Below are 24,256 nucleotides of genomic sequence, written 5' to 3' on the forward strand. Positions count from 1 at the left end.
AAAGGAGGCGCTAGCAGAGAAATTCTTTCATTTCTCCGTGCTTTCCCGACTTTCCATGCGTGCTGCACTCTGCAGCATGTATACAAAGTGGGAAAAGCTTTGCATCGTGCCTTGCATAGTGTTTTGTACAGGAAGCGTACCCTTCCTATACAAAACGTATGCTACACTGATGCACAATCCCTAGCGCTGCGGCGCTAAGGTGTGCGCATGACGCACAGCAGGTGAAATCAGCGCTGGCACAAGGGAAAGGGGAGGAGAGAGCCATATCTCTGAAGATATAGCGCTCTCCTGCTCCCTCCCTGTCGCGCAATGCGGCGCAGCTTTGCCGGGGGCTGCACTGCATTGCTCGACTTTTTTGAAAATCTCCCCCATAGTATTTTCCATTGCTAACTATATTTTATATGCATTTTTATTTTATGATTTTATGCCTGAATGTTGTCTTGTGGGAAGGTTTCTGCTGAACACAATAAGCATGACTTAGTTATGGGGACAAGCCATTGATTAAGGCTGCATTCCTTATTGGTTCCTCCGAGAAAGTTATGTCCAATGCCATATGTCTAATCTGTTTTTTTAGGAAAAATTATGATAAGAGGGCGGAGCCAACTGCCTTGGCCTGAGGACGCGTGGCTTGAGCTCTTCTCTGCTTATGATCCCATGGCCGCTCTAGAACTCCATACCTGCCCCTTCCGGCATGAAAGTGGTGCACTTGGGCATGCGACGGCTATGGAGCGCCCACGGCAACCAGTTTTCTGACTGTTAGAGGAGTGGAGCAGGGCGAAAGGCCTTTGGCACTCTGCCTTGAATATGTAGACCGCGCTAGCTCCCGGCGGCACTGCATTGGGGAACCCCGCCTCCCTCCTGCACTGCCTGGCTGGGCAGAGGACCACTGGAGTGTCATGCCTCTGCTCTAATAGGTTGCCCAACCTGGAGGCTGGGGTGAGTTGTGCAGAGCTGCGAACGGGTCCAACTAAGAACAAGATGGCGATCCCATTCTGAGCATGGTGGTTGCCTTCTCTCTTTGTGGATGTACTAGCATTTTCCACTCTCTTCTGCCCCCAGGTCACACGTGGAAGTTGGAGGTCTTTCTGGGACAGATTACTTGCTTTTTGCTGCATCGGAGGCCCCGGGACATACAGACCCTTGGGATTAAACTGGTGGTCTTCCCCATGGGCCCGCCTCATTTTGGGAGTCCACTGGGTTAGGATTTTGGCCCAATCAACTTGACGGCCCATGCTGAATGAGGGGCTGCACTTTCAGCCTTGGGAACACTCTGATGGTGCCTTGGGCAACCTTGAGTGCTGGACTGTGCTGTCACTGAAGCCCCCTGGATGTGTGGGTGAGTGCCCGGTATTACGGGTGGTGCTTTGCCTCATATCGTGCTAAGGGTCCTGGCTGCTGGCAGGAGTTGCTGGACCTGGGCCCTCTGGGATGTGTTTGGCCCTCCAATTAGTTAGGCTAAAGGAGCAACAGAGTGACTCCACCTCTCCTCTATTGGGGCCTTATAGTAACATTTCTGTTATTTGTGGCGTGTTGTGCTACTAGCTTGGGGGGCTGTTTCCACTTCATCATGTCTATGCTGTTAGTGGGACTGATGGTCTGAATTGCTCCTTGTTCCCAAGCAACAGTTGCGCTGCTCAGGTTACCGCCCTGTAAGCTTGCTTGTGGTATTAGGCATGACTGCTATCAGCGGGGAGTTGGGCCTTGTAGGTTAGGTGCCTCCTCAGGCCCCAACACAAGCTGTCGTTTGGCTGGGTGTCTACTTGGAGCCCCCTCCTGCTTTACCGGAAGTGTCATGGGGAGCACTTGAAGGCCCAAAGAGGATGTAGCCACCAGCGCCCCCCAGGAGGGGATCAAGCAGGGCATGGGCCTGGGAATAAGCCTATATGATTGGCAACTTTGAGACACTCTTGGAAGCCATTGATTCCTCTGGTGAGCGCTTAGATGGCAAAAACTATTTGCTGTGGGTGAAACTGGGTCTCATCCATGAAAATTGTCAAAGATGGTCTACTCACTGGAGAGCATGGTGCAGTCTCTGACCCCAACTGTCAAAACAGTGGAACACCGCATCATGACTCTCAAGGGGCAAACTCGATGCCTGGTGGCCCAGCTGGATGATCAGGAACGTAAATGCTGCAATAATGTCCATTTGTTTGGGTAGAGGGTAGAGGGGGGCTCACTACTGGTATATCTGGAGGAGTGGGTACAGGAGGTGGTGGTCCCGGATGGCCATTCCGAATTTTTTGCCTTACAGCCTGCACTCATACTGGGCCTATTAGGATGGCGGTCGGAAACGCACTCCAACCGCCATGTTAGTGGGAAAACACCGCCCGCTAGGACCACAGCATTACTGCCGGTTCAATTAGTATCCTCTGCAGTCGAAATTCGAGTGCGGCGGTACGATCACGGCTTGTAATATTGCGGCGGTTGCTGCTGCCAGCAGCACTGCTGCGATGTCCAAAAAGGCATGTCCAGCATATCCCTGACTGCGTGGCAGGCACTGCACTGTGCCTTCCACCTGGTACAGGGACATGTAGGGGGGTGCCATGGGTACCCTCCCCAGGGCACTCACCCCCAAAACATATTGAGGGCCCGCAATGGGCCCCCAGAGACATTCTTCGCATGCCTTTCCATGACGGTTCCACCCCTGCGGAAAGGCTGGCTACCGCCAACATCATAATCATGCCGGCGGAGCCTGGCCCTGCACTGGCCCCATTTTAGCGGTCCAGCTCTGCACGCCAGGCAAGCGTGTGGACTGCTACCGGCGGAGAAGTGGTGGGCCAAAAATCTCGCCGCCATGGTCGTCACCGCCATGCTAATGGGACCGGTGTTTTTCTGGGTTGCGATTGCGTGCGGATAACCCCCGCCGGCCCGGCGGTGGCCATCTGACTGCCATCCTAATAGATCCCTTAGTGTCGGTCCCCTGCCTCACCCTGGGGCCCCATACTACGTCCGGCGGTGGCACACCATTTACATTTTTGTGCCAGAGACCACCTCCTGCAACAGGCATGTGTGCATTGCCCTTTTGTCATGTCAATGGGAAAGTACTACTGCACCCTGAGTTTACTCTACAGGTCCAGACTTTGTGCAACCTGAGATTGATTTACTCACTGTTTTTGCCCACCCGGCTGTGAGTTAAGGCTGAGGACAAGACACATTTTTTTACTAACCCTTCAGCGGCTTGGGATTGGCTTGAGTTATATGATAAGGGTATGGTGCACATGGAGATGCAGGAGCTGCAGCAATCCTTGTGCCCACGTCGTCAATGATGAAGGTGTAGAGGGGTGTCCCTGTCTACTGCCTCGTGGGTGGCCTTGGAGCAGGGGAGGGTTGTAGAGACTGCTGCGTGTTAGGAGTCCATGAGGGATCACTGACATAATATCGACTACAAAAATATTGTGGTACCTAAATATCGGGACATAAATATCTTTGTCAAAAATAACGACATCCTATCTTTATAATGGTAAGTACTAAAAAAAATTGTTGTTTTAAATGTATAAACAATAATGTCAAATAAATTAAATAATACATATAATAAAATAAACATGCAGGTTCACAGCGTGTAGCCACAACAGCTACGCAGATGCACTCTCCTTGACAACAACGCAAAGGTAATCAGTCCCAATCTTGTGTGTGCATTTCAAAAGTATTTATTCTTTTAGTTGCAGCATCGTGAAAATAAACACGGAAAAAACCCAACGCGTTTCAGCGACAACTTCGCCTTGGTCACGGGTAATTGCAATGTCAATCTTCCAAACAATAAATAAAGTTTCACGTGAAAATGTGCCCAAAATAAACAAAGGACTCAAGACCCTAATATCGCGGCCATCTTAGAGTGTAGTATTAACATCATTGTACCCCACGCATCCGCTTATACAATCCAAAAACTTAATAACTAAAGACAATCCAGTCATATAAATCAGGTATTAAGATAAACATTTCATGAAGGAATATTATTTGTGATATTAAAATAAACATATTTAGAAATAGAAAATGTAAACATTTTTTAAGTAATTCATATAATGTAAAAATAAATTAATCATACATGTATAAAATATAATATATATTTACTTAATAACATTAATACATAATTATTTGAATACATTATAAAATGTTAGAAACATATAAAAAATTATAAATATAAATATATGTATATATATATATATATATATATATATATATATATACACCTGCAACATAAAAATAAAAATAAAAAATATATATAATAAATTAAAATATTTAAAAAAAAATGTTTTTTTAAACTACAATTTAAACTACATTAACTGAAATAGTAGGGAAAATGTTGGATAGCGGAGGGGGTAACATTTCTATTCCCACTCCAGGGAGTGCAACTGAAGGGAAAGTATTGGATAGCGTTGGGGTAAAAATTACTATTCCCACTCCATGGATGGCAACAGTAGGGAAAGTGTTGGAGAGCGGAGGGGAATAATTTACTACAGTAGGGAAAGTATTGGATAGCGGAGGGGAATACTTTACTATTTCCACTCCAGGGATAGCAACAGTAGGGAAAGTACTGGATAGCAGAAGGGAATAATTTACTATTCCCACTCAAATTAATGCAACAGTAGAGAAAGTGTTGGATAGCGGAGGGGAATAATTTACTATTCCCACTCCAATGAGTGCAAGAGTAGGGAAAGTATTGGATAGTGTAGGGGATAACATTACTATTCCCAATCCAGGGAGTGCCACAGTAGGGAAAGTGTTGGATAGCGTTGGGGTAAAAATTACTATTCCCACTCCCACTCCATGGATAGCAACAGTAGGGAAAGTGTTGGATAGCGGAGGGGAATAATTTACTATTCCCACTCCAGCAAGTGCAACAGTATAGAAAACGTTGGATAGGGGAGGGGATAAAAATTACTATTTCCACTCCATAGAGTGCAACAGTAGGGAAAGTGTTCTGTAGCAGGGAGGATAAAATTACTATTCACACTCCAGCGAGTGCAACAGTAGGGAAAGTGTTGGATAGCGAAGGGGTAAAAATGACTATTCCCACTCTAGTGGGTGCAACAGTAGGGAAAATATGGGATAGGGTAGGGGCAAAAATTACTATTCACACTCCAGCAAGTGCAACAGTAGGAAAAGTGTTGGATAGCGGAGGAGAACAATTTACTATTTCCACTACAGCATGTGCAACAGTAGGGAAAGTGTTGGATAGCAGAGGGAATAATTAACTATTCCCACTCCAGGGAGTGCAACAGTAGGGAAAGTGTTGGATAGCGTAGGGGTAAAAACTAATATTCACACTCCAGAGATAGCAACAGTGGGGAAAGTGTTGGATAGCGTATGGGTAAAAAATACTATTCCCATGCCAAAGAGTGGAACAGTAGGGAAAGTGTTGGATAGAGGTGGGGAATAATTTACTATTCCCACTCCAGCAAGTGCAACAGTAGGGAAAATGTTGGATAGCGGAGGGGATAAAATTTACTATTCACACTCCAGAGAGTGCAACAGTAGGGAAAGTGTTGGATAGCGGAGTGGATAAAATGACTATTCCCACTCCAGCAAGTGCAAGAGTAGAGGAAGTGCGCGGAGGGGAAAAATTGACTATTCCCACTCCAATGAATGCAACAGTAGGGAAAGTGTTGGATAGCAGAGGGGATAAAATTACTATTCCCGCTACAGCGAGTGCAACAGTAGGGAAAGTGTTGGATAGCAGAGGGAATACAATTACTATTTCCACTCCAGTGAGTACATCAGTCTGGAAGGTGTTGGATAGTGGGGGGGTAAAAATTACTATTCGCACTCCAGCAAGTGCAACAGTAGGGAAAGTGTTGGGTAGCGGAGGGGAATAATGTACTTTTCCCACTCTAGCAAGTGCAACATTAGGGACAGTGTTGGATGGAGGAGGGGAATAATTTACTATTCCCACTCCAGCAACTTAATTAACATTAAATACCAAATATTTAATCATTACAAATAATTTACATCCCACCTTATTCCCTTATAAATGACACTACCAATGTCTTAAAACATGACACAATTAACATAATTTATAACAATTATTTAGTTAAATGATAACAATTAACAAGCAAATTCAAAACAATTAATAATACATTAATTCACACAATTACCACTATAAAATAACCTTGAATAAATATTATATAAAAAATATTTAAAAATATATAAAAATTAAATTACTTCCCACTTTACTCTCCTATCAACCCACAACCCGCTCCTTAAAAAATGACACAATCAACATAAGTACCAATTAATTATTAATTATTAATAACCAATTATTAACACAAAATCCACACTTAAAAATATAAAATATTAAATACATACATATTATTTATTGAAAAATATTAATTGATTAATTATAATTAAATTACTTTTCAACCTACTCCCCTATAAACCCTCAACCCACTCCTAAACAAATGACACAATTAACATAATTAACAATTAATTAATAATCCTTATTAACCAAATTATTAACTAATTAATAATAAACTAATTAGCACAATTAACAATATAAAATATGAAATACATAAATATAAATTAATTAATTATATTTAAATCACTTCCCACCATACTCCCCTATAAACTCACAACCAGCTCCCACAAAATGACACAATAAACTTATTTACCAATTAATTACTAATAATTAAAAACCAGTGAATAACTCATTATTAATAAATTAATTACCACAAATAACAATATAAAATATTAAATACATAAATATTAAATAATAAAATATTAATTATTTAATTATAATTAAATTACTTCCCACCCTATTCCCCTATAAACCCATGGCCCTCTGTGAAACTAAAATGCTAAATTTTATTCTAAAAAATTAATAACTTCTACAAATTATTGAAATTTTTATTATAATTAAATTACTTCCCACACTATACCCCTATAAAACCACAACCAGCTACTGCACTAAAACGCCAAATGTACTTTAAAAAAAATGTAGAACTTCTAAAAATGTAACACATATATTAAAAAACAAATGCAATACTTAGACAAAAATATAGAATACATATATTTAAAATACATACTAAAATACATAACACTAACTCAAACTACAATGTTTTTAATAACAATATTTTTGCAAATGACATTAATGACTTCAACATTTTTTTAAACAATATTACTTACCTTATACACCATATTATTGACCACGATATTCTGACAGTCGATATTTTTGTATCACGATATTTTGCACTCGATATTAGTGCAAGTCGACATATTGTCTGTTTACGCTCCATAAGGGCTCTTATCCACTTCCATCCCTGGAACATAATAGTCCGCCTCCTAGTCGGAATTCAGTTATCCCACGGTGTGAGAACACTCTACTTGGGTCACTCCTGTATCGTTGGATGATATTGTTTAATAATGTTTGTGCTAGCAATGTTTTTTATATTTCCCTATTGTTTTTCTTATTTGCTTCTGCTAGTGTGTCAGTGTGAGGATTGCATGTGTGGTTTATTCCTCCTGTGTGTAATCCGGACATGAGATGGTCCTGTGCTAGACCAACTGTTCCAACCTGGCACTTTGATCTTGCAATACTGGAAGATCAGGCCTTCCGGGTCCTGTTGGGTGATCTTATCTTGAATTTGATTCGACAATGCGGGCTCAGCCTCATCGATGGAAGTTGAATGGGAGGGTAAGGTCCCACCTTCGGTTAGATGCCCGGTCGTTGATCAGCTCCTGCGGGAGCTAGAGGGGACTCCAGATGGGTGGCGTAAAAAGCTGGAGGGACGAAAGAAGTTGTTTGAATTGGTTTAAAGCATGCAGTGCTTTGACTTTAAGTCATCTGTGACTAAGGCCCATGTTGATAGGGACAAAGTCTGGATGGATGTTGCCTTGGCTTCTTCAGGCTGAGAACCGGGGACATACTATCCTTCAGGTGCCTGACTTTTTGGGCAGAACGTCTTAACCAAGCACAAGATTGGTGAAGCCTTTCTCATCCATTACTGTGAGTTATATTCGGCAGAGCCCAGGTGTGGTGAGGCAGATGTGTTGGATTATATTGTAGATTCCATGCTGGTTGCACTCAACCCTGCGGAGACGGAACAGTTGGAGGTGGAAACCACTGAGCAGGAAGTCAGGGGTGCCTATTAAGGACATGGCCCTGTAGAAGGTGCCGGGCCTGCATAGTCTCCCAGTAGTGTTTTAATTGGCGTATTCTCTGGTTCTTGTTTTCAACTTGTGGTCCTCTTTACTGACTATTGTCGGAAGGGTATGCTTCCTTTTGCTTCTGTGTGGTGTTGCTATTGTGTTTCTCCCAAAGTAAGACGAAGATCCTCCCCTCCTTGATTCCTACCGCCTTCTCCATGCTTTACACAGATTATAAGATTTTGCGCAAAGTGTTGTCTGCCTGCTTGCTTCCCTACATGTGCTCCGTGGTGCATGCCAATCAAAAAGGCTTCATTCCCATGCATAGTACTATGCTTAATATCTGGCAGTTGCTCCTCGCTCTATATCAATGTAAATCTGCCATAGAGAGCATTGGTCTTCTCAACGGACATTCGAAAGGCCTTTGACTCGCTCATCTGGGAGTTTTTATATGCTACTATGTTTGGCATGGACTTGGGTCTTTCCTTCGTCCAGTAACAAAGCTCCTTTACACTTGTCTGCTAGCTCTAACTCACACTGGCTCTGATATCGGAAGCCTTTGTAGTTTACCAGAGTACCCAGCAGGGTTGTCCTCTTTCCCCTTATTATTTCCTCTTGCAATGGAACTGTTCACTCGTACAGTTGGCTTAGGTTATCACTATAGTGGGCTGTGTCTTAGTGCCGAGTCCATGTTTCTTTCTTTATCTGAGGACAATATGTTAGCCATTTGAGCAGGGAGTATACTAATCTACGGGGGATGGTGAAGGGGTTGATGGAGTTTGGTCTTCACTTAGGGCTAGAAGTTAACTAGAGTAAGTCCTTTGTGTACCCGTTTCAGGGAGATGTGGTGGAGGGCGGTCCTTCACTTGAGGCCCTGGCTCTGGGCTGGTAATAGCACACTATCCGATACCTGGGAGTCTCTTTCTATCAGTCGCCGGATTTACTTTTCAATGACAACTGTGACAGCGCACTTGCTGGATTGTGGCGATCAGTGGCATTTTGGACTATGTTGCTGCTTCCCGTGAGTGGCAAGGTTGTTGTATCCAAGATGGCCATCTTGCCCAGTCTCCTCTATCTGTTTGTGACTCTCTTGCTTCAGTTGCCCGGGAGATTGTTTTGACCACAAAATAGTTTCTTTTTGACCTTCTATTGGGGTGTGAGGCAAAGCTGCGTGGTGTTTTGGGAACTATACTTACTGGTGCAGGAGGGTGGTTTGGCAGCCCCATGTCTGGAATTGTATTATCTAGCATGGCAGTTGCAATGGGTGGCATGCTGGCGGTCCAACCTATGAGATGATGTAGATGCTCAGCAGAGTGGTTCCCCAACTAGGGAGGCACTGACCAAGATCTTGTTGAGGCCCCCCGGCATCTGGTATGTGGAATTTGAAGTTGCTCATTAGAACAGCATGCTATGTCTGGGCTAGGGCCCTGAGGAGGATGCATGCCAGGATACCGTATACACGTGAGCTCCCGATCTTGGTGGCTCGGCATTGGGAGTGACATGAGAGTTGGTCTGGACTCTGCTGCTGAACGTTGGCCAGGGATGTGGTGCAGGTCAATTTCTTTGTGGGGTTGGATATTGGCCCTTCTTAACCCTCTGGGAGTCTTACAACACCCCAGGTGGGCATTTTTTGCTGCACAGCACACTGGTATGTATAATCTGCGAGTGAAGGAACCCGGGATCAGTGAAGCCACCAAGCATGATCGTCTTTGCCTCCTTTTGCTCCTCATGGTGGTCACCCTACTGTGCAAGGCCCTCATGCAAGGGACCGAGTTAGACCTTGCGGAGCTCCGGATGCATTGAGACCGGGGTCTTGGAACACTGCTGACTGATCGGGCATGGAAGGGTGTGTTCTGGAGTGCACCCTGTGGGTGCCCTGGAATGCTCGCTTCAGACTTATTAATATTTTGTTTTTTGCATCAGGCTTACCTTACCCCCCTAGTGCATACATGCTTCCTGCGGGTTCCTCGGTGTGCCCGCAGTGTGCTACTGAGGATACTGGATTTCTGCATATGATGCAGAATTGCCCCTACTTATCGTCATATTGAATGTTGGTTCATCAGGTGGTTTATAGGGCCACAGATTGGGAATTTGCATTTAGTCCTCCGCTGTTCCTCCAGGGTCTTCACGAGCGTGCTGCAGACCGGTAGGTCAAGGATAAGTATCTAGACCTGTCCTCAATTCTTGCTCGTAACAATGAGCTGGAAAAAGGGCTGAGCATTTCAGGGACATGCAGAGACTCCATACACTGAACCTAAAAATCAAAATGCATACCAAATTGGCTTGGATATATACAGATACCCCTATCAAAACTATGACTTAAGCCCTCAATCACCCGAGACTTCTACTGCCCCTCCCGTTCACACTTTCTACTTGTTCTGAGCAGGTAAAAATGTCAGCATTTTTCTTCCTGAATTGGGGAAAATGCACACAGAGAAGATTTGAGTATTATTAAGTCTATGGAGATATTTTATATTCCAGGGAGAAAACTTTCAATCGCGGGGATTCGGCATCAGGATAACAGACTGAATCTGAGATTCAGGTCCCCCAATAATCCACAACAAATGTCGGCACACTCATTATAGGGACCTTAGTGTACAATTTACACATTTTACATACAAACATGCTTCCAACAGTGTAACACACACACCTGCACACACACTTGCGGAAACATTGCCTGAACGATTACATGTCTTTAAATGTATGTGGCATGTTACTGTGCCATACTAACTGCAGGATCTCAGTTTGTAAAAAGGGAATCAATTTCAAGCACCCTTAATTGTCTGTGACTTCGAGTTTGGCGAAGGGGTTACTCCTTCACAGTGTGACGGATATCCCATCAACCTTGTTTTATGCGTCACAAGATATAATGCGCTTGTAATAAAGCAGATGGGATATTTTTCATGTTTGTGATAGAGTAAATCGTCAGCCAAATTCAAAGTCAGGCCCTCATACCATTTACCACAAGCTATACTAATTTCTTTGTTGGCATATCAAGGACTATTTGTCTGTGACAACATACTCTCGCACCGCTAATCTATATGAAGGATCGCTGAGCAGTGTTGCCTTCGACTCTTGGGCCCTTATTATGATTGACCACAAAATGCTGATGGGGCTCTTATCTACAGTTTCTGGACGCATCAAAATAATTATATCTGTGGGAACTGGAAAGGTCTCTTTCCTTTCACCTGGAGATTTTGGGTCAAAGCCGCCAAATTCTCTGGATGAAAGATTGTAGCAAAATGTGCAATTACCCAGAAAATGGGCCAGCAATAATAGATTTAACAGTAATTTCTCTATTCTTAGTGGATCCCCAGAGTCCAGCTCTTAATTGGCATGATTTCTAAGACTAAGGGGGAGGAGCGTCGCCCCACTGCTATGTTAGCAGTGCATAAAATAAAAATAAAATGATAATAACATGACATTATTATCATTTTATTTTTCTATAAGGCACTCAGAGTTGGGGCGGGACTCTGTAATGCCAAAGCAGAATGAAGAGTGGTTTGCACTCCTCTAAATACACATGGTGGTTTGGCCGGCCCTTAGCATGTTCTTCAATGGGCTGTGTTGCACAGCCCAGTAGAGAACATGCCCACCCTCCCAGGCACTGCCTGAGTGGCCAAACAGGCCGCTCATACCAACCACGACACTGCTCATGCAACATCGTGATTGTCTGGGAGAGCGCGGAAGTCTGGGAGTTTCAGGTGCTTGCAGCATGTCTGAAGATGACAGAGGAGAGAAGTGCGGGCACGTGGCGGAGAAGACACACATTTTTATTTGTTTTTTTATCCTTTCCTCCCACTGCACGACCCCCATTTTGAGGCAGCCGCCACTGCCATCACTAACATTGTTTATCACTAATATCTGGCTGGGAGCATGGGTCAAAAGGGAAGGGATTCCAAATATTCTTCAACCCTCCCCACCCCAATTTCTCAAATCCACACTGTGAATACTTGTACAAGTTAGTAACACCTAACTAACCAGAATAGTATGTTTGGCTATCATGTATTTAATTGCATTTTTATAAGAGGTAATAGAACTTAACTGCAATGTTTAAATAAGTCCACCCATACTTAAACATTGGCAATTTAATAGAATAAATGTGAAAATTTTCTGGGGTGGGGGCACTGATTTTATTTTTGAACAGCGGAGGGGCATGGATTAACAAGTTTGAAGACCACTGTTCTAATCCCTGCACAGGAGGCTGAATTATTCAGCACGTGTTTTATCAGGGCCTAAGTAGGAACACCTTGGTGACAAGTTATCTGGGTCAAGGGGCGTGGTACACAGCTTCTCACTTCGATACCCTTCCAAAATTTTCACACTGTAGTAACAGATCTTAAGAAAGGTATACTGGTAGGGCCCCTATGCACATCCATAGAAGTTACTCAACCTACTGGATGTAGTGCAAGTACCATGTTCTGAAAGTCCACCTCTAAAACATTGCATCAGTGCTGTTTCATGGGGCTCAAAGAAGTTCACATAAAAAAACAGTAAGATACAGTAGATACATCATCTGCATCTCCCAGCCAACGTCTAGCTGCAAAAAAGTATAACTCCAAAACAATCTGCACTAAAGGTCCAGACAACAACTGTACAACCACCTAATAGTACAAGAACCAGAAAAAACTGAATAGGTGATCCAAACGTAAAAGCTGCAAATCATGTATTGCAAGTGAGCAAAAATATTAAACTTTCTCATGGAATCACATTTCCAGTCTATGAATACAAAACTCTCAATAATCAATTGAAAACAAGATAAATATTGCCAAAGAAAATCATACTAGGCTAGGTTGTACAGCTTTCAGCCATTTGAGTGGCAAACAGGTAGCTTGCGCAAGGAACATACTTCTCCACTCGATCCACTTGTCACAGTCTTTGCTTCTTTGTATCCTATGGATTAATGTACCTTGACAGCTCAGCCACATACAATGGTGGTCTGTCATTTGTCAACGCTGCCAACATAAGTGACATGATTTCAGGAGATGCATAATTTGAACATGGCAATTTGAAACCATTTTTATAGTAAGAAGAACCTATGTAGTGACAAAATCAGGAAGTAGATTAGATTCTGCAGTACTGTCACCCATGAGCAAGAGATTATTAGAGGTTAACATTTGAGTTCCACTCTATGATCATCACACACGTTTTGTCTCTAAAGAAAAGATCCTCTCTAGTGGCAATTAAGCTGTCCCTATACCCAACTTGCAAGTTTATTGCCAATTTTGATATTCTGATATACAGTGGAAAATAGGCAGGCTCCTGCAGTGACAACTAGAGCTCTATTACTTTCGCCTGATCAAACTTAAAGGGCAAATCGGAACCCCGAGATGCTGTAGCTCTAGCTTTTCTATTGAACATGATATTTTATTACTTCAAGAAACTTGGTGATTTCCTAGTCATCTTTTTTACACCAACAATAAATTCTTCAAAAGGTGGTGTTCATTGGTGTCTGTCAATGTATATTGCATACCATTGTAATCTTGATGCGTTCAAGATTAAATTAGACAAGTGCTTAATTCTGCTCCGCAATATAGAAAACTGGAGTCTAGAGCTGCAAAGTACAAGTATAATCTTGGTAAATGGTAAACTTTTGTTGGAATGAAAAAAGGTCCTCTGCATGGCTCAAGAGAGGTTGCATCCCTGCCTCAAGTTTACGCAAGTAAGAAGTAATATCTTTGCTCCCTACCTCTGTATACAGACCAATCACGTTTGTGCACTGTGCCTTATTTTTAAAAAGAAGTGAGACCCATAATGAGGCTCTATGGTCAGAGAGGCACGCCAAGTGCGTCCTTCTTTCGCGAAGATAGCTACCGTCTCGACACCAGGCTTTAGAGACCAGAAAGTGGTGGCAGCAAACCCGATTTAAGTCAACATGGCAGGCCTTGCCTGACACCTGCTAGAGTGAGCTTTTCAGCATTACCCATGCCTTAAACTGTCTACCAGCCCCATGAAACCGTAAACCTTTGCCAATACATGGCGAACATGGAAGATGCGTTTCTGTATTGATTGATGGTGGTAGATGTATGTGGAGAACATGTTGTGCCTGTGATCATGGGCACACTGGCATTCAATTTGTGTGATATAAAATACAAGTGGTACTTATGATGGAGGATTTGGGAGAGGTCAGACAGCAAGTGTGAATTAAAGAACTCCTCACAGACATTCCAGAAAGTAGTATACTCGGTCAGATTTTGTGTGTGTATGAGAGGAAACAGAAGATCCCTTTGAAGCTAAGAAGTTTCCTCGACCTGTTGTAAACGAATCTACAGACCCTAGTGTAACTTTTCCCGAATCATGCCCTTGTATAGGTATACATTATCCAATCCTTATGTAGGCATAGAAATCATTACCATATTTAGACTGAGCCTATGCAGCCTAAATACGGCATGGCTACTTACACTAAGTTCCAAGAATCAACAACGATTTCTTAGAGAAACCCGCCTGATTACTAATGTATCTAGGAAATCATGGAGTTTTCGAAAAACTGAGACTTTGATGACGTTATTAAGTCCAATCACACTTCAAACTCGGCACCTTCAAAGTATAAATATACCTAGATTTGCCCAGACAAACACACAGTGGTTTGGAGCAGATCGACTAACTACTTGCCCGACGCCCTGCAGCAGCAAGTGCCGAAGGAAGCCGACTCTCCAGCTGACGCACTGAGAGACGCTGTCTTTTCTCCAGCCGAGAAATCCAGCTCCAGTGTTTCCAGACTACCCTTGCGGGTTGCTGGGAAATCGAGTCCTAAGGGAGAGATACAAGACCTCCTTCATTCTAAACCAAGATACAGAGCTGATTAGACCCTTAGAGAATTCTTGAATAGATTCTTGGCAGAAAAATACTAAACTAAAGCTACTCCTCACTTACTTCTTCCCTTGTGCTAGGCTTAGGTCAGGTACACCGGGGTAGGCGTATTTTAGAAGCACCAGTTCAGTACTTTTAGTCATCATTTTATCACTGTATGTATTGTATATGTTTTAAGCAATTTATGGCTTAGAAACCATATCATGCTTATACAGTACTACTTTATAATACTGTTCGTATTATATACTCTGTTCTTTATAACCAGTATTACGATTGTAGCAGTACATTTCTTATGCTTGAGAAAGAAGACTGTTCAATAAATGCTTTTTATTGAAAACGCCCGTCTCTCTATTTTCTCAGCACCTCTGGTGAAACAAAGCATGCACGATTGAGTGAGTAAAATAGCTATCTATTGTTTCCTTGACTCTAGAGATTGATTTCTTATTCTTGGGAAACAAAGTGGTCATGTTTATGCGGTTGTCAGAAACTAATCCCTTCTTGATTATGCGAGAAAGTTTCTAGTGACCTCTGAGCTAGCTGGCACTCACAATTAAGTTTAATATATACGATAAAGACCTAGTCAACTTCAGTCCTATGTCTAAACTATAGTATATGTTATTCCAATGCGCAGAGCCTATTGGGAATATAGGAACTACACTACATACACTTTTGTCCTCTGGAAAGTTGATCATTCCCATGTTAAGAGGTAGTTGAATTGAAAGAGTTCATATCTTTTGTGTTCTAATTATGCAGTTCTCCTTCCTCATAGCACCTTAGTCCTCCTCATCATTATGCTTAAACTTTGGACAACAACCATGGCTGGATCATGGCTGGATCAGTCTACTTTGAAAAATCAAGAGTGCGGAACTACCAATAGCCAATACAAGAACAGATATGATGGAATACACAATCTCACAGTGTCGAATGGGAGAATTTTAAGTCTCCAGGATTAATGTGCCAACATCCTACTTTCCTTTCCAGGTTTGGGATGAGTATTCGAAAAAGATCAGGGAGTCTGCTTGGAGCCTGCTTCCTTGGATGGTGGTGTTTTTGCTCTAGGAATATTCTGCTTTGAAGGAGGGTTCACCTAATGCAGTGTGTATTGCTTAGACATAAGGGACTCCTGTACCTCTGTGCTGAGGGGAAGGTCAGAAACCCCCAGAAGAGTCTTCAGCACAACACATCGACCCCCAGAATTAAAGGGAGGAGGGGAACTCACAGGAGCGAGTTCTGCGGCCAAGATCCTTCAGCCAACAAGCAGAAGGCTACTAAAAAAAGTTGCCTTGCATCCTCAGTTGAGCAGCGACCAATAACTCACCAGAATCATCATGACATTGCATGCTCAGGCAAGAAAAAAACACCACTAAAATCTGGGGTGAGCACAAAGCATATTTGGGTGGATGGCTGTGTTTGGCTTGAGAAGAACCCAAGCCTCAAGGCCACCAGGACCGCAAGTAACATGACTGGGCTGCAGTGGTCTCTTCACGGGTGCTGGTGATGCTGGTAATTGCCTGTCGCAGGCACCAGGACTTACAATGAACCTGGTAGTCTTTTGTAGAATTTTATATTGATTTTATATTATATTTCATATCAACGTATTAAATATCCTATATTTCTCTCTTGGTGTCAGCCATTTTTGTGTGCAGTGGTCATAAATTTAAGCTACTAATAACCTTTTGACTCAGAAAGGGGCAATCCACAGACACATCCCTTGACCATGCCTTTTCTCCTGAGAGCAGAAAAGGACCACCATTCTACTTGAGAAACATTTAGTAAAACAATCTACATCAATAAAGTAGAGGATCCAGGAGAGGCAAAGGGGTTATAATCTCTCAGTGCCTAGAGTTCATGGTAGAAAGTGTTTTTGATAAATTGGCATATTGGCATCAGAAATGCAATGACCAGAGTGTAAGGAATTAAAGATAGACCGCTGCAATGACAAGACTCTCCCACTCAGCAGCATTGATCAGTTGCTGGGACCTATTGCTTTTCTATTTGCGCTTGCATCTGAGAGACATCAGTATGATACTGGTGTCTGCCAATGGTGCGAGAGGGGAGACGGAGGATACCTGAGGGATAGAGATTGCAATGTCGGTGACAGACTTTTGTTGTATTTAATGTTTGGAAGGCAAGGATGATTGTTCATTCAACCGTCTAGAACATGGGAAGAGAGGACAATTCCAGTCGTGGTTTGTAATTAGAGATTCGTCACACCATCCCCATGGAAATAAGACATGAGGCGCCTGAAACTTTGCAACTGGTGTGCATGGCATGAACTAACAATATAAATAGAACGGGATCACGGATAAGGTTGTGAGCCTCCTCTGTTCTTTGGTCGAGCCCCACCAGTGCCCCTGGTTGCCCAACCCAATACTTATCTTGTCCTTATCGTGAAGTATGGAAGGAAAGGGAGGGCATTGACAACCAAAGCTCTTCAGACTGAAATAAAGAATACAAGAACTGAATTCTGGTAATGCCAACACCATAAAGAGATGTAAGGAGACTGTAAACAAGATGAAACTGTAGAAATAAAGTAACTATTTGGGTGGTAGGACACTGGAATAAATATTGTAGGAATATCATTTTGTCTGAGATGATGGCTGAAGTGTACATTTTGAACAGTAGTGCTGAAAACTGGAAGAATGGAACCTTGAAAAGAGGACAGTCATTTTGTGATGCTGCTTGGACTCAGGCTAGCCAAAAAGGCCAGGTACCAAATGTCATATGACGTTTTCTCATACAACTCAATTAGTTAAATCAATTTGTGCACACCCCATGTAATTTGTCTGTGCTTGGCAATTTGCTTTTTCTCATGCCTCCTAGATTTGGCTTAGTGTAAACTTTCTGTGGTTATCAAATATTTACACTTAAAAGGCCCCCTGTGGAATCTGCCAAAATCACTGAATAACCTTTCGTTGCATCCAGGAAATCAGCTTTGACAAATCCAATGTGTCTGATTTTAATGTGTTAATGTTTGCAAAGAGCAAGGGCGCATGCTTGTGTTGTATTAAATAGCACATTACAGAGAGTCCTATTGGCTTTACCAGTGCTAGTTTCGTTTCTATTTTCTACACTAGCTCAAAGCAGACCCATACTACCCCAGCGAATGTATTCTGATTGGAATGATATAATAATTCGTGGCTCACACTACCAAATATGGGTGTTCATCATGAGAATGGCTCCGGATGTGAGTAATACACATGAGAGATATGATACATGACAAGAATTCAAAATTGCATGATGATTTATTCAACATGCTGTTCCTCATTTACACTTGGAAGCTCACAGCCCAGTCAGGCTTTGGTCATTTTGTGTAGATGCAGAGAGAGCAGTGAGATACAGCTGTGCTCCTCCTCTTTGTGGGCACTAGAGTTGCTGCTACTCCAGACAACAAATCAATTCCTACTTATTATTTTAGAATGGACCAATCAGCTGCACATTGTTACAATGGGCAGTGCCTCTGCTACAAGACTGCTGAGTCAGTCATGTGATTTCTAGTGACACTGAAACACACGAATCACTCAGCATGTGAAATATGTGAGATTGTTGGCAATAAAACCTTGGATGCTACTTATCTATTGCACCGCATTGGACGTGAAAGTCATGGAATAAACGTCCTTCTTTCCTAGGAAACTGAGGCAAAATGCTAATTCCTTCACACATAGGGGCTTATTTATGGGGAATTGGCTTAGCACAGCGGCGCTACGATATGCCAATGTGAAAGGGCAGTAACGCACCATATTTAAGCAAGCAAGTTCCTGTCCTTTCCTCCTGTGCTGGCCCACAATGTGCTGCCTAGCGCTATCACAGGCAACCATGTAACATGGTGCAAGCGTGTCTGCATTGCATTCAGGATTCGTGTTTTGTGCAGGAAGAGGACCTGACTGAACAAAAACAATCCTGAGAGGCATTTTCCTCTTTCTGCAGCACACAAGGAAAGAGGAAAAATGAAGAGAAATAAAATATATCTCCTTGCTACTCCTGCTCTTGGGGAGGTGTAAGTTGTTGCCCTTTCTCCAGGTTTACGTGATTAAGTAAATCTGGGACAGCGTCAAACCCCATGGGTGTTGCGTGGGAAAACCTACTGCAATACCCAGGGAACGCCTCCCTGGTGCAGAGAATGGCAACTCAGCGACTTTAGCTGCTGTCCACAAAGTGGCCTTGCGTGGCCTCATAGATGTAGTTGAGAGGGTTGCGCCACTGGAGTGTTAGAAAAGTGATGCTCTGGCAGCGCAAGCCTCTCATGGATAAGCCCCATAGTTTGGACCTCGGTGACAGCGGAGCGGAGAGAAGAGCAGCAATGTGGAAAACCAAGCTGATCAACTGTCATTTGGTTTGTTGAAAAAAATCACTCATGGTTAAACATATATCTCACAATTTAGAAGCATTTTATAATGGACAATCAGGTAGAATTCTACACAAGTCGGTAAATACAACTTATCTACAAGGGATCTGGAGTGACGATAGACAGCAACAGCATGTGGACAGAGCAGGGATATCACTGGGATTAATACTAAACATGGCCTTCTCTAAAAGAAATATAAACAAACAAGGCTTTCTGCAACCATCTTTCCGTCCCCACTTCTGGCAATTACCCAAAAACATTTTGAGAATCATTTGTATAAAAGTAAGTGACCTCTTTAAAACAAATATTAATTTCCTATATTGTTATGAGTTTTTCCCAAAGGTGAATATGTGAAAATGTGAAAACACAGAACAGGTGGCCACCCTGAGAGAGGCTGGGAGGCGTGGGGAGAAAATAAAGTAAAATACCACCATCCTTCCCATGTTACTCTCAGGCCTTCTATCTTTTAATGGGAGTCAGGGAGCATTGCTATATAAGGCACTGTTCAATTTCTCCCACTCAAATGGACTGGCTAGACAAGCAGCTGTATTAAAAGAGACGAGGTAATCAAATGGTTGTAGTTTATTTTCAATATGACATAAGTGTACTTACAAACTCAGCTGTTGTGCCAAGAATATCATCCACTCCACAGCCAGCGTCCCTCTAAAAAACAATTTGAAAGCAATATTTACAATAAAAGCAAGGATCACTTGAGTATTAATTAGTGCCATTAATAGCAATGGTAGATAACTCGTTGGAAGTTTAGTACATGATCCCTGGGATGCGACACACAAAATGCTCACTAACAACAGTTTAGTTTGCACAGGTTAGCATGTAGCGCATCATCTAATAATAGTCATCATTCCATTGTGCTAAAAAACAAGTCAACGCTATAAGAAAAACGAATAATGACACTTAAAAAAGGTAAAAGACTTGCCAGACGTATGCCTAACACAAAGAATCAGCATTGTAAACAACCAGCCAATAACATAGGAATGAATACCAAAATAGTGCATCAGCCGACTAACATTGCCAGAAAATAAAATGTGTCATCTCAGTCAGAAAATGTAACATATAATAACCGGGTTGCAATATCATAAATAGAAGAGTGCATGGGGATATTGCTTAGATGCAGAATAAAATGGCTGCAGCTAAATTCTCTGAGGTTCTATTCGCAATAGCCATCTTTTTTCAAGACACAGGTATGCTGTAACCAGAAAAGAGGTGTAGATTCAGGTGTAAGAACTCTGAAGGCATTATGAAAGTTGTTCAATGGGCATTGTAGATGGCATTTATGGAGATGCTCACGAATTTACATTCCCAACTCAGGTGGAACACATCTGCCATTTAGTTGTTGCACCTAGAATTTTCTTTTGTCAGAAATGCATGTTTAACGTTTACATTATATGAAATTGGACATAAGGCACCTTTTTTTTTTGCAATATGGGGATTATTTTCTTTCTTAACACTTAAAGGAAATTAAGTCATTTTATGATTTCCCACAAATGCAGCTCGTTCCCACAAACATTCAACATGTTTGTTAAAAGCCAATCTTCAGACAGTTGATTGATGCACATGCTGCTGAGTAGTTTATTAAATGTATGGACCTCTCTTGCGCTACTTTTTGCAGCAACTTAGTGATTTTGATGTCTGTTTTGCTGTTGATAGCATTTTGAAGTGCACTTTAGCAAAGAGAAGGAGTATGCTGTTTTAATTTTAATGCATTTTATCACTTTCTGTATGGAATGCATCGGTATTGCTGTTAAAATGTTTACCTGATTTGCTAACTCCTTTGTAGGACCGATTATTATTTGTATTTATTTTATATAATAATTGCTGCTATTGATGACTGCAGTTGTCTCTCTTTGTTGCACTATTAGATAATATTTGCTGCTATTTATGAACCTAAGCATTTTGCACTGTCACTTTAGTTCATATCTGATAAATTTGCTGCTACTTACGAAACCAAGGGCCCCATCATGATGTCGGGCGGATTGCCCCCGCAAAGCTGGCGGTGGCTACCGCCAGCCTGGCGGGGGCAATCGGCCCGACATCCACAATCGTATTCCCCTCGCCATATTAGTATGGCGGGGAGACCGTCTGCCGCTTTTCCGCCCCGCTCGCCTTGCAGCCGGAGCGGAGAAGGAATAATATGGTGGCGGTGTCTATTAGACACCGCCGGCCATATTACGATGGGCCTGCCGAATTGTGTATGCAAATGCATAAATGCATTTATGGCATTGTGGCGGGCGGTGCAGAGAGCACCGCCCGCCACAATGTTATAAATGCAGGATGCCGCCGCCACTGTGGCGGCCGCATCCTAATGCCACCCACGGGACTCCCGCCCTTATGGCGGGCAGTCCCTAGTCCCGATAGGATGGCGGGCAGACTAAGTCCGCCCGTCATCCTAATGACCCCCCAAGTGTTTTGCACTGCCACTTTAGTTTCGAGAAAAAGTACTGTATTTGTGAGCTGTATTCTTTTTAAATGGAAAATGAGTTTGTATTTGGTGTGACAAGATTATTTTATATGATGTTTATATCTATGTGTATCTTTTATGTCCTGTCTTTGGAAGGACGAATGAAGAAAGAATTGAATTGAATTGTATAGATCATGAATTGTCATGCAGTTTATATTCTACTATGTACTGAAAAGGCCATTAACAAAAGAATCAAGCACTGTGTGCTTCAAAATATATCATCGCTATGCACAGTGTAACTCTTTCTGGCCTTTCATTTATAAAACACTTGCTCAGCTCTGCATATTACAGGCCATTTTCTGATTATAAGGAATCTGATGATCCACCTTACAAGTGATAACTATTATTTTTTCAATCAAGCCTATCATTCTATTAGACAAAATCAGATCATTGAGACCATTTATAGAAGATAAAATCATAAAAAAGGTAGAAAATTGATCAATAATGTGGTTCTGATATGTAAGAATTTTTTGATTTTTTTTTTTGCAGAGTTTTATATAGCGCGAACTTGACCTAAAGGTATCAGAGCGCTTTACATGAGCACCAGTTGCTTTACACAAGGACACATTCATTTTTTAATAAAGGAGAATATGTGATATGCCCAGAATCCCAGGATGTTGAGGGTCATTGCTGAGACTCTAGCCCATTTTCCCAGATTTGCGATCGACGCCATAACCGTTAAGCCACATCCTTTCCCCAGTGTATAATGGATGAATAAGTAATGCTGAAGAATGTGTCTCTAGTGCATCTCCCTTGGAAGTAGATTTGAAAAGCCAGGCGCATCTTTAAAAGAGAAATAGTGGATGGAGATGAAAGGAATTACTTAATAGTATTTTTTTAATCCTTCTTCTTAAAAATCTTTAAAGTAACCAATCTTGTTAATGTTAACATTCAAAACACACATCGTTCAGGAAGCCACATCAGTTAAATATCATAGTAAGAATATCATATAATACAAATATGTTGTCATAAATGTTATTTAGAAAAATATCACCCATTGGTATTAATGTTCGAAAGAATTCACCCAATAGGATGATATTTCTGTAAGTGCTATTTAAGACACACCATTTAAGTCAGGCAATATTTCTTTAAGCAGTACTCTGACATAAAAGTACTCAGAGGCATAATTGTTTTTTTTTGTTTGATATAAAGGCCCCAGAATAATAATTTTTGCCTCCATAGGGAAAACGACAAGCAAATGTTGATGGAAGGAATGCTGCAGCTAATTGAAGCCAAGGCTGAATTCCACTCGATTGTTTTTTGCTTACTATTGCACTAGACAGTGACCCAGCCATATGCAAATCAGTCTTGATCCTACTCCAATAGGAACTGCACAGCCCAAAATACTAGGCCACGTCTCCTCCACATATGAACACAGCAACCACATACCAGGTTCAGCCTGCTTAGACCTCAAGAGTGATGTGTGGTTGGAGTCTTCCGGCACACTGAGAATGGGACCCTTTTCTGGGCATAAATGTGTCACTTTAGCATGAACAGCAAAAACCAATGTCCTCCATAATTGTTCCTGTTCCTGCATAATTGTTCCGGCCCCCCATTGGCCCTGCTTAACAATTCTTTAGCCACTGGGGAGGTCCCGTGCTCTTTCAAACAGGCAGCTGTCATACCTATTCTCAAAAAACCTAATGCTGATCCTACTACTTTAAGTAATTAACGACCCATTTCCCTCCTCCCCTATCTGGGAAAAATTTTGGAGACATATGTCACCCGCTGCCTGACTACCTTCATTGAGGACTCCTCCTTCCTGGATGCCCAACAAGCGGGTTTTAGACCCCTCCATTGCACCGAGGCGGTCATAGTGGCCGTCATGGATGCCCTTAGGAAAGGAGCCGATAAAAACATCTCACAGGCCCTTGTCCTCTTGGACCTGTCGGCGGCCTTTGACACGGTCGATCATACTATATTGATCGACCGTGTCAACAATGCCGGCATCCAGGGGGTGGCCCTCGATTGGCTTAGATCTTTCCTGGACCACCGGACCCAGGCGGTGCACTTATCCACCTTCTCTGCACCCTACTCGTCCTTAACCTGCGGGGTCCCTCAGGGCTCTGCGCTATCACCCCTATTGTTTAACTTGTACTTACAGCCCCTCTTAGCTTCCCTCCGTAGTACCCCAGTCACCATTTTCAATTATGCAGACGATCTTCAGTTAATTTTTCCCATTGATTCCCTCCCTTCCTCCCGCTTTATTTTTCAGTCTACCATGCTTAACATTGCAGAGTGGATGTTTCATAGCCAATTGAAACTGAACCCCACTAAAACAGAGCTTGTACTAGTGGGAGGTTCCACCAATCCATGGAATTCCACCTTTTGGCCTACATCACTAGGGGTGTCACCCACTCCTGTTAGCACTGTGAAGAGTCTGGGGGTGGTCATCACTGACGGCCTCTCTATGAGGCCACAAATCAACGCAGTCACTTCATCCTGCTTTTTCTATTTAAGGAGGATCCGCAAAATCTGCAGGTTCCTCACCAGAGAATCCCTGATTCTAGTCATTCTAGCTCTCATTACCTCCAGACTCGACT

General features: G+C 42.5%; 1 protein-coding gene across 1 annotated transcript in view; it reads right to left on the minus strand.

Annotated features, from left to right (window-relative positions):
• Positions 1 to 24,256, minus strand: part of LOC144769215 (uncharacterized) — a 222,402-nt gene that overhangs the window by 138,151 nt on the left and 59,995 nt on the right. Inside the window, exon 5 of the mRNA XM_078653256.1 lies at positions 19,847 to 19,897. Within this exon, the coding sequence (XP_078509382.1) occupies positions 19,847 to 19,897 (51 nt within the window). The remainder of the gene's footprint in view (positions 1 to 19,846; positions 19,898 to 24,256) is intronic.

The sequence above is a fragment of the Lissotriton helveticus genome, chromosome 7 (assembly GCF_964261635.1).
Source record: "Lissotriton helveticus chromosome 7, aLisHel1.1, whole genome shotgun sequence".
Lineage (NCBI taxonomy): Eukaryota > Metazoa > Chordata > Amphibia > Caudata > Salamandridae > Lissotriton > Lissotriton helveticus.